The sequence below is a fragment of the Plecotus auritus genome (assembly GCF_963455305.1).
Source record: "Plecotus auritus genome assembly, chromosome: 13".
In the NCBI taxonomy this organism is placed as follows: domain Eukaryota; kingdom Metazoa; phylum Chordata; class Mammalia; order Chiroptera; family Vespertilionidae; genus Plecotus; species Plecotus auritus.
In genome coordinates, this window is record NC_137779.1 from 27,173,001 (window position 1) to 27,188,002 (window position 15,002).

A 15,002-nucleotide genomic window follows, 5' to 3' on the forward strand; every position below is an offset into this window, starting at 1 on the left:
TGCAGTTTGCAAAGAGACCAAAGTGTGTGTGTGTGTGTGTGTGTGTGTGTGTGTGTGTGTGTGTTGGGGGGGGACGCCCCCCCAGCTAGGCTGATCAGGCTGCCTCAGACCTCCCCTGCCTGAGCCAGGCCACCAGAGGTGCTCAAAGTGCCTGGGACCCGGGCAGGAGTCACAGGGTCAGATCCGCTGGCCTTAGCCCCCCACCCTTCGCGCCTCAGTGTCCCAACCCAATAAATGGGTTCCCCTAAACTCAGGGTTAAAAACGAACATTCAGTGTGGAACGGGGCGCTGAGTGGGCACAACGGGGGCCACCCTCCCACTCCCTGCGGCTGGCTCTGCGAACGGAAAGCTCGAACCCCTGAGTGGGGGGCCTCCTTATCGGACCTAGGGAGGCCCATTCCAGCCGGAGGTGACTTGGCAGTGCCCGGCTCTATCGCTTCCGGAGTCCATCTCAGGAACAGGCCCTGCGGCCTTCTCCAGGGACACCACTAAAGGGGGAGGGGTGCCGAGCCCCTCCCCAGGAGACCAAGGAGGGTGGAAGGGACTGTGGGGACTGGCCTGGGTGAGGATGGGACCTCTGGGGTGGTAGGATGGCCTAGGGGCCCTGGTGCCGCCTCTGGCCGGGGCGGGAGGGCCAGGCCCGGCCCCTAGTCAGGAGACTCCAGCTCCTCCTCCAGCCCGCCCGCCGGGACGGGAACTGCGCGGCCCCTTTAAGAGCGCGCGGCCCCACCCGCCCCCTCCAGGCCGGATCCGAATTCCAGGGAGGCGGGGCCAGACGGGCTCCGGGGCGGCAGCGGCGGGACCGGACCGGATCGCTGGGGCTCGGGCGGCGCCTCTCTGCGGTGGCCCGGCCCGGCTCCGGCCCCCGCCGGGGCGATGCTCCCCGAGGCCGCGGGATGAGCCAGGTGAGCGCGGGGACCCCCAGCAACCCCTGCCCTGCCGGTGCGCACTGATGGGGAACCGGGCGGCGGCAGCCTCCTCTCCCCGGGGCTGTGTGACCTTGGGCAGCCCCGCACCCTCTCTGGGCCGACGTCTGGAAGGACAGATCAGCCGGCTGGAGGCAGAGTCCCAGCCAGAGGGCTGACCGGAGGCACCGGGCGCTGGGGAGGCTCCTCGGAGGCGGGGCCTGGCCCGCGGGCTGCCTGGTCTCGCTTGGGATCAGCAACTCGGTGCCCCGGGCCTGGGCTCCGGCTCCGTCTCCGTCTCCGTCTCCGTCTCCACCACCCTCCTCGGCCTCTCTGCGCCTCAGTTTCCTTATCTGTAAAATGGAGATCATTATCACAGCAGCCCGCTCAGCCTGGCCACCGCAGTGAGGTTGCAGTTACTGCTGGGCCCTTGTTAAAACGACACAGTCCTCCGGGAAGGGGCTGAGGGAGGCCCCGGACCTTCCCAGAGGAGGAGGTGTGGTGTGGGCAGCTCCCCCAGCAGTGGGGCGAACCCTGCCGAGTCAGGGCCTGGGCTCCTCTCCTGTCCACTGTGTGTCTGCGGCTGTGGGGTCCTCTCTCTCGGGCACGGCTCTAACCCTATCACATAGGGCGGTAAGGATGGGTGCCTCCCTGCCCATGAGGGAGGACTCAACCAGGTCCCCCAACCCACTCCCCACCCCCCAAGAGCCAAACAGCAAACACTTACGGACACGAAATCATTTGTAAAAATGACCCCCTTAGGTCTGAGGAGGGAGGTGCTATTATTGTGCCCATTTCACTGATGAGGAAACTGAGGTCCAGAGATACTTCTCACAGCTAGGGTTCAAACGCAGGCATTTGGCCTGAAATGGCAGGTGGATACAGGTGGTCGGTGGCTTAGGATATGTTGAGTACGTGCCGCATCCTCACAGCAATCCCGGTCTGTGTCCCTGCCCACAGTGACTCTGCTGGCCTGGGCATGGCAGACCCAGTGGCGAGCATTGCAGGCTCGGCAGCCAAGAGTGTGAGGCCGTTCCGCTCGAGCGAGGCCTATGTGGAGGCCATGAAGGAGGACTTGGCCGAGTGGCTCAATGCCTTGTACAGCCTGGGTCTGCCCGGTGGGGGTGATGGCTTCCTGATGGGACTGGCCACAGGCACCACTCTGTGCCAACATGCCAACGCTGTCACTGAGGCTGCCCGCACTTTGGCTGCTGCCCGTCCTGCCCGAGGTGTGGCCTTCCAGGCTCACAGCGTGGCGCCGGGCTCCTTCATGGCCCGAGACAACGTGGCCACCTTCATCGGCTGGTGCCGGGCGGAGCTGGGTGTGCCCGAGGTGCTCATGTTCGAGACCGAGGACCTGGTGCTGCGCAAGAACGAGAAGAGCGTGGTGCTCTGCCTGCTGGAGGTGGCACGGCGCGGGGCCCGCCTCGGCCTGCTGGCCCCTCGCCTCGTGCAGTTCGAGCAGGAGATTGAGCAGGAGCTGCGCGCTGCACCCTCGGCCCCCCACGCCCCGACGGCGGAGGATGAGGAGGGCACCCCCGAAACTGCTGCTGCACCAGGGGCTCCCACCCGAGGGCCCCGCATGACGCCCATGGACCTGCGCAACCTCGACGAGCTGGTGAGTCCCGTCCTGCTATACCCTGACCCTGCACTGGACCAGGACCAGACAGCAGAGCCGGTGCCCACAACTGGTCCCCGAACCTCTGCAGGACAGCCTGTCCCGGGGAAAGGGTGCATATATTGAGCACTAAATGTATACCTCGCACCAAGATGAGCAGACCTACAGAGGGAGAGGTCTTGGGCGAGGTCCTGAGCCCCCGCTGACCTGGGATAAAATCTGAGCCCCATGGCCTGGGTGCCCTCCTTCCTTCACGTGCTAACAAGGGCTGGGTGTGCCTTCATCCAGGGGCCACATGATCTGAGCCCCTTCTCTGTGCCCTCACTCAAGGGCTAGGCAGTTGCATCCATGTTGTTCAATGTGAAGTGGGTGCCTGTGACACGTGGCCCTGGACGAGGTGCCCGGCACACAGTGCAGTAGGTGCTCGGTGGTGCCTAGGGAAGCTCCCAGGGGCTCCGCTGGCCCCTCCCACTCCCCGGGGCCCTTCCCACATCATTCATCTGGGAAGCCAAGCCCACAGCTGCTGCGGGGAGCTGCAGAGTTAGTTCTACTTGAGCCTAGGAGGGCCAGACCATGCCCCCAGCTCCCTCTCCTCCCAGGACCTAGGTGTCCCTCACACCCCCGCAGCCAGGCCCAGAGTTGCCTTCTTATCAAGGGGTTGGGGCTACGATGTGCCAGTTCTGGAGGGCAACAGCCGGATGGCGTGGGCAGAGGCTGCCACCCCACCCCTGTCCTGGGCCAGGGTCACCCAAGGCTCCACCTGCTCATTTCCTCCAGCTCTGCTGTGGGCAGGGAGGCAGGCGGGGCCGCCCACATAGCCAGCCTGGCAGCTCAGGGCCTGGAGGGACATGTGCGTAGATGTCTGCTCACCGTGCGGGTGGCCTGTGTGTGCATGTTGCTGTGTCTGTGGTATCCCTGCCTCAGTGCCAAGTCCTGTAACCTGCCTCCTCCCGGGACCCGGCCTCCCTCTGGGCCTCGGTCTTCATGTCTGTGCAGTGGGTGAAGGGGGAGTGAGGATGGCTCCGGGGCTCCCCCCAGGCTTAGGGGCTTTGGGGATGTGCCTCGCTGGGGTCCCAAGTCCTGGCCTGACCACAGCCCCACCATCTGGTTATCTCCTTGACGCCCGACAGCTCAAGGGGAAGGGGAGCTGGTGAAAGGTCAAGTGCAGAGGCTGCACTACGTCTGGGGCCACAGAGTCCCTGGGAGCTTCCCCCGGAAGGACTTCCTTCCTCCTGACCCTGGAGTGACGGACATCAGGCTCCGGGAGGAGGGACGTCACCCCTGATCCCCAGCCTCTGCTCTCTGGCCGCAGGTGAGGGAGATCCTGGGCCACTGCACCTGCCCAGACCAGTTTCCCATGATCAAGGTCTCCGAGGGCAAGTACCGCGTCGGAGACTCCAGCCTGCTCATCTTCGTGCGGGTGAGAGCGAGGGGCTGCCCACAGGAGCAGCCCCAGGGGTGGGCGCCGGGGCCCCAGGGACGGGCTGTGACCTGCCCTGCCCTTGGCGGGCTCCCACAGGTGCTGAGGAGCCACGTGATGGTCCGCGTGGGTGGTGGCTGGGACACGCTGGAGCACTACCTGGACAAGCATGACCCTTGCCGCTGCTCCTCCACAGGCAGGTGCCCTGGGCCGGGGCAGGCGGGCAGGGGGCTCCGCTCTGTGGCTCCACCCCTCACATGCCACCTGTCTCCCCCCCTGCAGCGCACCGCCCACCCCAGCTGAGGACCCAAACGTTCTCCCCGCAGAGGGTGTCACCCACTCCCAGCCCCCGAGCTGGCAGCCCAGCCCCAGGGGGTGAGCGGCGAGGCTCCCGGCCAGAGGTGACACCCGTGAGCTTACGAAGCTCCAAGGAGGGGCCTGAGACCCCACTCAGGTGAGAGGCAGGAGGACATGCCGGCGAGAGGTCTAGAAGGTGGGGATGGGGGTGGGAGCGTCGGCCCTGGCCTGGATGATGAAGGAGCCTGTGCTCCGGAGTGACTCACACCCTGGGAATAGTTCCCGTGGGTGGGGGCAGGCCTAGCTTCCCGTCTCCATGGCAACCCAACCAAACTAACAACACAGCTGGGGCGGGCCCTGAGGCTGGTGGCAGCCAGTTCAACCAACCCTGCTTCCCTCTGGCCTGCCCCAGGAAACTGGAGGGCTGGAGTTTGGGGTCCTGGAGGCTTTGCTTCTTCCTCTGCCTTGGGGTTGGGGTTGGGGGAGGGGGAGGGGAACCCTGGCTGCAGGAAGCCGCTGCAGAGCCTCTCACTTCTCCCTGGGAGTCCCCAGGACAGACACGAGCCCCCAGCAACCCCCACCCCCACCCCGCGCAGCACCACAGGTGTCTTCCCCGCCTCCTACCACCAGATGTGCTTCTTCCTTCCTGTCCCTACCCTTCCTGCTCGCCAGTCCTTTTTCCATGATGCCCCATCTCTCTTGCTCCCCTGCCCCAGGGCCCGGGATCAGCTGCCCCCCCATCCCCGCTCCCGACGCTACTCTGGGGACAGCGACTCTTCAGCCTCCTCAGCCCAGAGCGGCCCCCTTGGTGCCCGAAGTGATGACTCGGGCACTGGAGCCCGGAGGGAGCGGCCCAGCCGGCGGCTGACCACAGGCACCCCAGCCTCCCCGAGACGACCCCCCGTCCCTCGCAGCCAGTCCCGAGACCAGCTAGATCGGGGGCGGCTCCAGGAGGCCCCAGGAGGCAGGAGAGCCCAGCTGTCAACCCCCAGCCCTGCCCGGCGGGCCCGGAGCCAGAGCCGCGAGGAGCAGGCTGTATTGCTTGTGCGTAGGGACCGAGACGGGCAGCACTCTTGGGTGCCACGGGGTAGGGCCAGTGGGGGCTCAGGCAGGAGCAGTCCCCACACGCCCCGTGCCCGCAGCCCTGCAGCCCCCCGGCCTCCCCGGGTCGCCAGCCCTAGTCCAGAGTTGGGCACCACGCCTGCCAGCGTCTTCCGCACCCCCTTGCAGCTTGACCCACAGCATGAACAGCAACTGTTCCGGCGCCTGGAAGAGGAGTTCCTGGCCAACGCCCGGGCCCTTGAGGCTACTGCTGGTGGAACCCCCACTGGACCAGCCCCTGACCCGGCTCGGGCCCCGGACGCTCCAGGCCCTGACTCAGCCTACTGCTCCTCCAGCTCCTCCTCTTCGTCCCTCAGTGTCCTGGGTGGCAAGTGTGGCCAACCAGGGGACTCTGGCCGGATGGCCAATGGGCTGCCCGGGTGCCGGGGTCCAGCCCTGTCCAGCTCTTCCGATGAAGGCAGCCCCTGCCCTGGTGTCAGGGGGCAGCCGGCTGCATCTGGGAGTCACCTGGCTGGCCCTGAGCCCCCAAGGACCTGGGCACGGGGCCGGATGGACACACAGCCAGACGGGAAACCCTCACGAATTCCCACGCCTCGGGGCCCCCGCCGCCCGTCTGAACCCACGGTGCCCGGGGCCTGGCATGCCCTGCACTCGGTCAGCCCAAGGGTGGAGCCGGATTCCTGGATGTGACGGACCAGCCCAGCTGCCTCCAGGCCCCCGTTCCTCCTCTTCCTTTTCCTTTGTGGCCTTAACCCCTCTGCATCAGGGAACACCCCATCCCCCGCACCTCTCGGGTACCAGACCTCATGGGACCAGACCCCTCACATGGCACAATGGGACCTCTGTTGTACATTCCGATTGGGGGATGAGCATCGCTATTTAATTACTAATATTATTGAATGCCTTAGAGGAGCCCAGCGAGGACCCTCCTGACAGGGTCCTGCGGCCCTGCAGAGCCTGACAGTAAAGTTTCGTTCCAGCCCCTTGTGTCTGTCTGTCTCATCCTTGGGGCCGTCACACCCTCATTACATGTTGGGATTCTGAAGTTCACTCAGGGGGCAAAGCCTGGCCACTCAGGTTTCTAGACGGACGACAACCCTGCACATGCCAGAAATGCCAGGTGCACTTGAGACGTTTCCCTCTTTATTATCTCCTGGGAGGTGTGGCTTAAGACTTGGTCCAATGAGGCTCCAGGAGCAGTCTGCGAGCTTCCAATCAGATTCATAGTCAAGTTCCTTGGGCTCGTGCCTCAATGATACCCCAGAAAGTACTGATCTTGTCTGATGAGGCTTGGGGCCTGGCTGGGCCCAATGAAATTCAAAGAAAGGCCTGTCACCCAGGAAACTGGGTGGGAGCTCTCCTCATCCAATCAGGGAGGAGACTGTCCTGTCCAATCCGAAAGAAGTTGGGCCAGCTCATCCAATCCAGGCCCCTGGTTGTTCCAGTCAAACTGTCCGGCTCCCCCAGCAGCTTCGCGGTCCAATTTGGTCACATGAGGCTGCAGTGTGCGGGGTGCAGCGCCCCCTGCAGGCGCAGGGCTGGGTGAGCGGGCCGCGCGCGCACCAAGGTGCAGCGGAGCAGCTCGCGGAAGAGACGCAGCACGTGCCAGTTGTACTTGGCTGAGCACTCGAGGTAGCCGCAGCGCCAGCCCCTGCGCACCAGGGCGGCCAGTGCACGCCTAGGCCCAAAGCGCAGCCGCTGCCGGTCCCGCTTGTTGCCTACCACGAGGATGGGCGCCTCCGGTGCGCCTGCCGGCCTGGGGGCCAGATAGTCATGAGGGCGGCGGTGCTGGGGACCCCACGCTAGAGAATTCCCCCAGTGGGGGCATACACTCAGGAGCACCCTCTCCTGCGGCCAGAAACCCCCAAGCAAACACCAGACCCGTGTGGGCCAAAGACCTTCCATGCAAGGACAAAGGCCAGGCCAGACGGGCAAAAGCTCGCCCCCTTCTTCCCCCCTCCCCTCCCCCCGCCGCAGCCAGCCGCGCCCTCACCTGGTCTCCGCGATTCGCTGCCGCAGGGCCTTCACGTAGTCGAAGCTGTCGGGGCTGCAGATGTCGTAGACCAGCACGAAGGCGTCCATGTCCTGCAAGCTCCAGTCCTTAGGGTCCGGCCACTCCTGGGGCGGGAGGCCGGGGTTGGCCGGGGCCCGTTTCCCCCTCTCCTGTGCCCTGACCTTCTGCGGGGGGGTCTTGACACTACACCCACAGTTCACGCTCAGGCTTCTCTGTGAGCCCTGGACCTGACTGTCCCTCTGGCCACCAGGGTAACGCTTTTCAAACCTGCTTGAAGCTGGTCGGCCCCCAGCCCTCCCTCACCCCACGTCTCCCCTCCGCCTCCCCTCCAGTCTCTTCCTTCCAGCGTTTAACTCGGGTCAGGCGCCTCCCTCCCATGAGGCCCGGCCCAATGAGGCTCCTTTTCCTGCCCCTAAAACGAATTGCCCAGCACGTGGCCTGGCGTGGGCAGCTGTGAACGGTTAGGCCTCCGGGCCTGACACCTGCTCTCATTTCCACCTGGGCTGCTTTTGCCACTTCTTTTCCTAAAAACTCCACTCACCCTGTAGGTTCAGCCCAAAGGCCACCCTCCCTCCTGGGAACCCTGCCTGCTCCTGCCTCTTCCCCGCTCCAAGGACTCAAAGTCTGCTCTGGACTTTTCACAAATTCCTACACGAGTCTTTGCTCCAGGTCACAGACATGAGGGAGCAGAGAATGGCACCCCCTCCCCGAAAGTGCGCCCCTGTGTCTGGCGCCAACTCTCCCTCTGCGGCTCTGTTCCCGGCCCTGAACACTCGATGCTCCACCACCACTGAGCCAGACACCCCCCCACCCCCACCCCCCACACACACTGTCACGCCCTCCGGCCGCTACCTCCAGGCCTCCGGGTCTCTGAGCGGGTCCAGCGCCGTCCCCGTCGCGGATGCTCAGGTCGTAGACGGCGCCGTCGAGCAGCACCGCCGGCCGGTAGAGGCAAGGCCCGTCGGTGGGCTGGTGGCACTCGGGGTAGTCCCCGAACAGGAACTGGCGGATGATGGCCGTCTTGCCCACGCCCGGGGCTCCCAGCACGGCCACCCGCAGGCTGCCCCCCATGGCCGGCGCGCGCTGCCGCGCCCCGCGTGGGGCGCCTCATGGGCCGGCGCCGCTGTGTGCGCCCCGCGCGCCCTGCCCGAGGCGCCCGGACCCCACCGCGCTCCTCGTCGCCCCCCGGAGCACCCGGGGCCCGGGGAGGCCAGGCCGGAGGACGGAGCTGGCGGCGGGAGGGCGGACAGACAGCCGAGCAGGCGGACGGGCGCCGAAGCTCGGGAAGCACGGACCCGACGCGCCGCGCGCAGACACCGCCTCCGCCCGCAGCGCGACTGGAGCGCCGCCGGAGCGCGGGGCACTGAGCCCGGCTTCCTCGCCGCGAGGTTCCCGCCGCGGAGCGGGGCGCGGGGGCCGTGCTGCCTCTGGGCGCCTCGCTCCCTCCGTCCTTCTCTCCCTCCGGCACCGGAGTCGCCGCCTCACCCGGCGGCGCGAGCGAGCGGATGAGGTAACCGCCTGCGCCCCTCCCACTCCCCCTACTCGCCCGGGCGCCTCTCCCGGGAAGGGTCGCGGGAAGGTGACTGGGGCGCAGGGAGCCCGAGGAGGAACCAACCCCTCCGCGCCCCGCGCTGCTCTCACCGGCTCCAGAAGCCCTTCCCGCCCGCGTCCGCTGCTCCGTACCCCGCTCCCCGAAGCCGCTCCAAACGCCGCCCGCCCTGGGTCGGATCCAGCCCCAGCCGTGTGACCTTGGGCGAGTCACGCACTGCGCTGCTCTCTTCTCCGCATCCATCACTTCTCCAGAACCTTCTCCGGGCCCTTTACTAAACTATTACGTAAGTGATCCCTGCACCTACAGCCGCAACCTGGACTCTGAAGTTGGGGGGCAGTGGCTGACCCCTGACCAGCCGTGTGGTCTCCTCTGAGGAGCCCTCCCACCTTCTTCTGCCCACGGGAGGAAATGGTCAGCACCACACAATGTCAACTGGCAATCGTGGAGGGAGGGGCGAACAGAGGGTGCTGAGCCCAGTACCCGCCAGGTCCCAGCAGCTCAGCCCCAACCCCATCCCAACACGGTCTAAGAATTAGAAAGTGGTTGGCACCACCTCCGCACTGCTGAGGCCCTTTCTGCCTGGTCTGCACCTGTAGTCCTCAAAACCCAAGTCCTCCCTCCCTCCGCCCTGGAGCTGGGGAGAAGTTCCTTCCCCGCAGGCTTGGGACGTCTGGGTGTGCCAGCTCCCCTCTCCTCTGCCTGCCTCCTTCCTGCAGGGGGGGCTCCCCCATCCCTGACCAGAGATGCCCAGGCACTGGGGGAAATGCAGACTTTTCTGTCTCCGCACTGACCAAGCGTTTCACTTACTGCTCGCCAGGATGCTGAGATGGATTTTTAAAAGAGAGAGAGAAAAGCCCTACGTTATGGTCTGGCCGGTAGCTCAGTGGTTAGAGCATCGGCCCCTGCACCGAAGGGTTGCGGGTTCCATTCCTGGTCAAGGGCATGTTACCGGGGTTGCAGGTTCACCCCGTGGGGGCTCGTGCAGGAGGTAATCTATTAATGTGTCTCACATGGATGTCCTTTCTCTCTCTCCCTCCCTCTCTAGCCCTTTCACTCTCTAAAAATCAGTGGAAAAAATACCCTCACTGCCAACACACTGTCAGGGGAGGACTAACAACAATGACAAGAAATGTCCTTTCGTAGAAGGTTTTAGAACACATGGGGTCCAGGGGCTGTAAGAATACAAACAGGCACACCTCAGCTGGGAAAAGGAGAGGAAGGAGGAGGAGCTAACCCTGAAGTGGGGAGGGCACCTCCTCAGGGGCAGCGGGTGGCAGCCAGAGGGTGTTTCTGACCACCGGTGTGTTCTTGCCCTCCACCTGGATGAGGGACCTGGGTCTGTTTTCACTCTTCTCAGCTGCTCGGGAGCTCAGAGCCAGACTTGTGGCACCTTTGGCCATTGTCCTAGGTCTTCAAGTCCAGTGAGTGGGGACTCCTGGCTTCCTCTTCCTTTCCTGCCGTGATTTTCCCTCTCACTCTGACTTCCCAGGCTTCTGGGTTCTGAGAGCCACCTCCTTTCCTTAGGGCAACAAGGCGGTGAGCAAATACACTACGCCCCCTTCCCTGCTGGCACTCAGCAGGGTGTGGAGCTGACGTCAAGCTGGTCTTCCTTAAGGCCCTCAGCGGGACCCCCTCCCCGGCTTGGCCCACCCTCTCTTCTTGCCTCTGCCCACCCTTGGGAGCCAGGCCTGGGAGTCCTGGGGAACCTCTGTAGCTTCACTTTCTGACAGAGGGCCTTCTTGGGCAGGGCCAGGGCTTCTTCCGGAGCAGTCACAGAGCCGGGGATGGGAGGGGGTGGGGGGGGGCATCTGTAGGTCCGTGTGGTTTCCCAGTACATGGTTTTGGAATGACGGAGGACACTGGACAGGGGATGTCCTAAAGCTGCCATGAAGTCCTGCAGACTCGGCAAGGGGACACATTCCCGAGGAAGCCCTTACAGCAGGGGTCCTCAAACTGCGGCCCGCCGAGGACACTTATCCGGCCCGCTGGGTGCCGCTGCCTGTCCTGCTTAGCAGCTGACTTGTCCCAGGCCTGCAGTGCGCATAGGAATTTGTTCATAGTTGTTTTTTTTTTAAAAAAATATATTTTATTGATATTTTACAGAGAGGAAGGGAGAGGGACAGAGAGTTAGAAACATCGATGAGAGAAACATCGATCAGCTGCCTCCTGCACACCTCCCACTGGGGATGTGCCCGCAACCAAGGTACATGCCCTTGACTGGAATCGAACCCAGGACCCTTCAGTCCGCAGGCCGACGCTCTATCCACTGAGTCAAACCGGTTTCGGCTCATAGTTTTTTTTTTTTAAACTATAGTGCGGCCCTCCAACGGTCTGAGGGACAGTGAACTGGCCCCGTTTAAAAAGTTTGAGGACCCCTGCCTTACAACAACATCACTAGCAGCAGCTCCTGTTTATGAAGGGCCCGTTGTTTTTTAATCCTCACCCAAGGATATTTTTTTCCATTGATGTTTAGAGAGAGTGGAAGAGAGAGGGGAAGACAGAGAGAAACATCGATGTGAGAGAAACACATTGATTGGTTGCCTCCTGCATGCGCCCTGACTAGGGCCGGGGCCGGGGAGGAGCCTGCAACCAAGGTACATGCCCTTGACCAGATTGAACCCAGGACCCTTTGGTCCGCAGGCCGACGCTCTATCCACTGAGCCACACTGGCCAGGGCTGTGAAGGACCTGTGATGGGCAAAGCCCTGCCCCACAGCTACGTGCTCAGCGAGGCTCAGAGGGATGCAGTGATTTGCCCAACACTGTCCAGCAGGAAAGTGGAGCACAGGCACTGGAACCTGGACCTTGGGCCGCTGGGCCTGACTTTCTGAGAAGCCCAAGTCCCAGCCCTCATCCCAGAAGCCTCATTCCAGCCCTTCCCTGACCTGCATCCAGCTCCCGGGGCTATTTGCTCTGGAATCCTCTTCACTGACCATTCATTGTGGTCTCTCCTGACCATGAATTACAGCTCATACCGCTTGTCCCCGCAGTAACTCATCTCCCTGGGCCCTGAATGAGAGGGTACCCTTACCACACAGATGCCTGGCACCTAGTGGGTCCTGGTACCCCAGGATAATGCCCTGCCCACTGAGTATAGCTAATCAGCCTCCTGAAGGCCAGCAGGACACAGGACAGACAGGGCTTCCAGGCCTCTGAAGTGAGACCGCCAGCGTTTAAAAGCTCCTCCAGGGATGTATCGTCTGTGCAAGTTACGTACACTCTCTAAGGCTCAGTTTCCTTCTCTATAAAGGCGACAATAATGGTCTTAACTTCATAGAATTGTTGTGGGATGAAATGAGATGATACAAAGAGAAAAACAAGACAATTTAGTTAGGCTGGAGGGGGCAAAATTTGTACATATAAATCAACTTCATTTTTATACACAAATAATTACTTGTCACAAAGCAGTGGAGACCTGGGTAAGGATGCACACAGACATCTCCTGGCCTGCCAGCTCAGAGGGCCCAGCGGTGCCACCCTAGGAGCAACCACCACGCTTGGCACCCAGATTTGTTGTTGTTTGTTAATCCTCATCTGAGGATATGTTTCCATTGATTTTTACGGGGAGTGGAAGAGAGAGGGAGAGACAGAGAGAAACATCAATGTGAGAGAAACACATGGATCAGTTGCCTCCTGCATGAGCCCTGACCAGGGAGGAGCTTGCAACCAAGATACGTGCCCTTGACCGGAATCAAACCCGGGACACTCTGGTCCGCAGGCCAACACACTATCCACTGAGCCAAACCGGCTAGGGCCAGATCTTGGTTTCTAATGGCACTCACTAATACATGAACCCGGCTCCTTGGGGAAATGGCTGACTCCAGGGTTGGGGCAGGACAAATGTAAGATGAGCCTGGAGCATCTGGTGGATGTTGCAAAAGAAACAAAGTCACGGTGGCCATCAAAGGGGCACCGTTCACCTGGAAGAGCTCCCAATGGCCAAAGCCGGAACAGTTCAAGCAACAAAACAATGTGGTTTTGGATTGAACCCAAATTATAAAATAGGTATGTATGCCTCCAAAGGAACAGAATCGATTTAATAAAGAAGGATGGTGCAGAAACACATCTCCTTACAGAAGAATTCCGAGTGGTTTGTGCAGTGCGCCCTGCCCCCACGCTCCTTCCCGAGTGTAGGCTGCACTTAGTGACTTGCTCCCGAAGAGCAGAGCACAGACGGGGGAGAAAGTCCCTTCTCAGTCGAGAAAGCTGCAAACACCACCTTAGCCACGTGATCCAGGCTAACGGGCGGTGAGAGGCTACGATGCAAAGGCCACCACTTTGATCTTAAAAACTCCTAATACCAGTCTCACCCTGAGAAAAACATCAGACAAACCCAATGGAGGGATTGATAGTCTACAAAATACCTGACCAGTACTCCTTGAAATTAAGGACCAAAAGGGTCCCAGGTTCGATTCCCAGTCAAAGGCACATACCTGGGGTAGTTGGTTCAATCCTGGCCCCGGTCGAGGCATGTGTGGGAGATACCAATTGACGTGTGTCTCTCTCACATGGATGTTTTTCTTTCCCTCCTTCCCTCCCTCTTTTTCACTCTCTCTAAAAATCAATGGAAAAAGTATCCTTGGGTGAGGATTAACCAAAAATAAAAAATAAAAAAATGCAGCGGTACAGAGCAGAAGCCACAAAAACACTCATATATGGAAATTGAGTATATGATAAAATGGCATTTCAGAGCTGTGGGGATAAGATGAATTATTCAGTAAATGGTGTGAAGACAACTGGGTAACCATCTGGGAAAAGAGGAAGTTGGATCCCTACCTCATCCCTAACTTAAAGCCCAGATGGAAGAGCATCAAAATGCAAAAACTAAGATCAGGTAAGTATGGAAAGAAGAAATTAAAAGATTACATAAGAAATAATTTCAGCAAGGAAAGGTGAAAAGCAATAACAAAGTGGAGAGAAATAATGACAAAGCAGGAAGAAAAGGACCAATAACCACATAGAAAGATGGGCAAGCCCTGCAGTGTGGCTCAGGTGGTTCCATGCCATCTCCTGCACCAAGAGGTCGATTCCCACTCAGGGCACATGCAGGGGTTGCAGGCTTGATCCCACATAGGGGGTGTGCGGAGGCAGCCAATCGATGTTTCTCTCTCATTGATGTTTTCCTCTCTCCCTCTCCCTTCTCTGTTTCTCAAAAAAAAAAAAAAAAAAAAAAAAAAAAAAAAAATCAGTAAAAACATATCTTAAAAAAATATGAAGGGTCCCAGGTTCGATTCTGGTCAAGGGCACATACCTAAGTTGCAGACTTGATCTGCAGCCCGGGTCGGGGGGCATGCGGGAGGCAACCAATCGATGAGTCTCTCTCACATGATGTTTCTCCCTCTGTGTGTCTCTTCCTCACCCTTCCACTCTCTAAAAATCAATGGAGGAAAAAAATACTCGGGTAAGGATTAACAAAAGAGAAATGGGCAAAAATATAAAGATAGCTCATAGGGCCCTAGCCGGTTTGGCTCAGTGGATAGAGTGTCGACCTGCAGACTGAAGGGTCCCCGGGTTCGATTCCGGTCAAGGGCAGGTACCTTGGTTGCGGGCACATCCCCAGTGGGGGGTGTGCAGGAGGCAGCTGAACGATGTTTCTCATCAATGTTTCTATCCCTCTCCCTTCCTCTCTGTAAAAAATCAATGAAATACATTTTAAAAAATCAGATAGCTCATAGGAAAGGATATACAAATGGCTCAGAAACATACAAATGAGCCCTGGCCATGTAGCTCAGTTGGTTAGAGCGTGTTCCCAATACCTCAAGGCTGTGGGTTTGATTCCCACTCAGGGCACATACAAGAACCAACCAATGAATACATCAATAAGTGGAACCACAGATCAATGTGTTTCTTTCTCTCCCTTCTTTCTCTAAAATCAATAAGAATGATAACACTTTTTCCCCGCCAGTTGGGCACATATCAATACGCTGAGTTTGTGAGGACACGGGGACAGGCATCTATCTCATTGCTGGCTGTGGGAACGTAAGCTGGAGAGTGTTTAGCAACAGCTATCAAAATTCCAAGTGAGCCGACCTCTGACCTAGCAATTTCCATCGCAGGAACTGACTGCAGAATGAAAGTGACCATTCTTTACAGTATCACTTGTACTAGCAACACTGTAGACACAACAGACATCTC

General features: G+C 60.3%; 2 protein-coding genes across 3 annotated transcripts; one reads left to right on the top strand and one right to left on the bottom strand.

The window, feature by feature from the left end:
* The first annotated feature begins 764 nt into the window (after positions 1-764).
* GAS2L1 (growth arrest specific 2 like 1) lies at positions 765-6,289 on the top strand. The gene is made up of 6 exons (XM_080650373.1): positions 765-905; positions 1,866-2,523; positions 3,836-3,943; positions 4,043-4,139; positions 4,226-4,397; positions 4,957-6,289. Exons 2-6 carry the CDS (start codon positions 1,885-1,887, stop codon positions 5,990-5,992), a joined length of 2,052 nt encoding a protein of 683 aa, XP_080506499.1. The 5' UTR covers positions 765-905; positions 1,866-1,884; the 3' UTR covers positions 5,993-6,289.
* On the bottom strand, positions 6,168-8,529 carry RASL10A (RAS like family 10 member A). Of its 2 annotated transcripts, none has more exons than XM_080650374.1 (3): positions 8,169-8,529; positions 7,296-7,420; positions 6,168-7,058 (listed from the first exon to the last, which is right to left on the bottom strand). In XM_080650374.1, the coding sequence occupies exons 1-3, from the start codon at positions 8,385-8,387 to the stop codon at positions 6,791-6,793; spliced, it is 612 nt and encodes a 203-aa protein (XP_080506500.1). In that variant the 5' UTR covers positions 8,388-8,529; the 3' UTR covers positions 6,168-6,790. The 2 variants fall into 2 exon arrangements, with proteins under 2 accessions (XP_080506500.1, XP_080506501.1); XM_080650375.1 differs by having other exon boundaries at positions 6,431-7,058; positions 7,296-7,387.
* Between the last annotated feature and the right edge of the window lie 6,473 nt (positions 8,530-15,002).

Excerpts from the sequence above, each read along its gene's own strand:
- GAS2L1 (XM_080650373.1), top strand. The coding sequence starts at position 1,885 with ATGGCAGACCCAGTGGCGAGCATTGCAGGCTCGGCAGCCAAGAGTGTG. Across the intron at positions 4,140-4,225 it reads TTGCCGCTGCTCCTCCACAG|CGCACCGCCCACCCCAGCTG; the intron begins GCAGGTGCCCTG and ends CCCCCCCTGCAG. Across the intron at positions 4,398-4,956 it reads GGGCCTGAGACCCCACTCAG|GGCCCGGGATCAGCTGCCCC; the intron begins GTGAGAGGCAGG and ends CCCCTGCCCCAG.
- RASL10A (XM_080650374.1), bottom strand. The coding sequence starts at position 8,387 with ATGGGGGGCAGCCTGCGGGTGGCCGTGCTGGGAGCCCCGGGCGTGGGC. Across the intron at positions 7,421-8,168 it reads AGAGACCCGGAGGCCTGGAG|GAGTGGCCGGACCCTAAGGA; the intron begins GTAGCGGCCGGA and ends CTCCCGCCCCAG. Across the intron at positions 7,059-7,295 it reads CAGCGAATCGCGGAGACCAG|GCCGGCAGGCGCACCGGAGG; the intron begins GTGAGGGCGCGG and ends TCTGGCCCCCAG.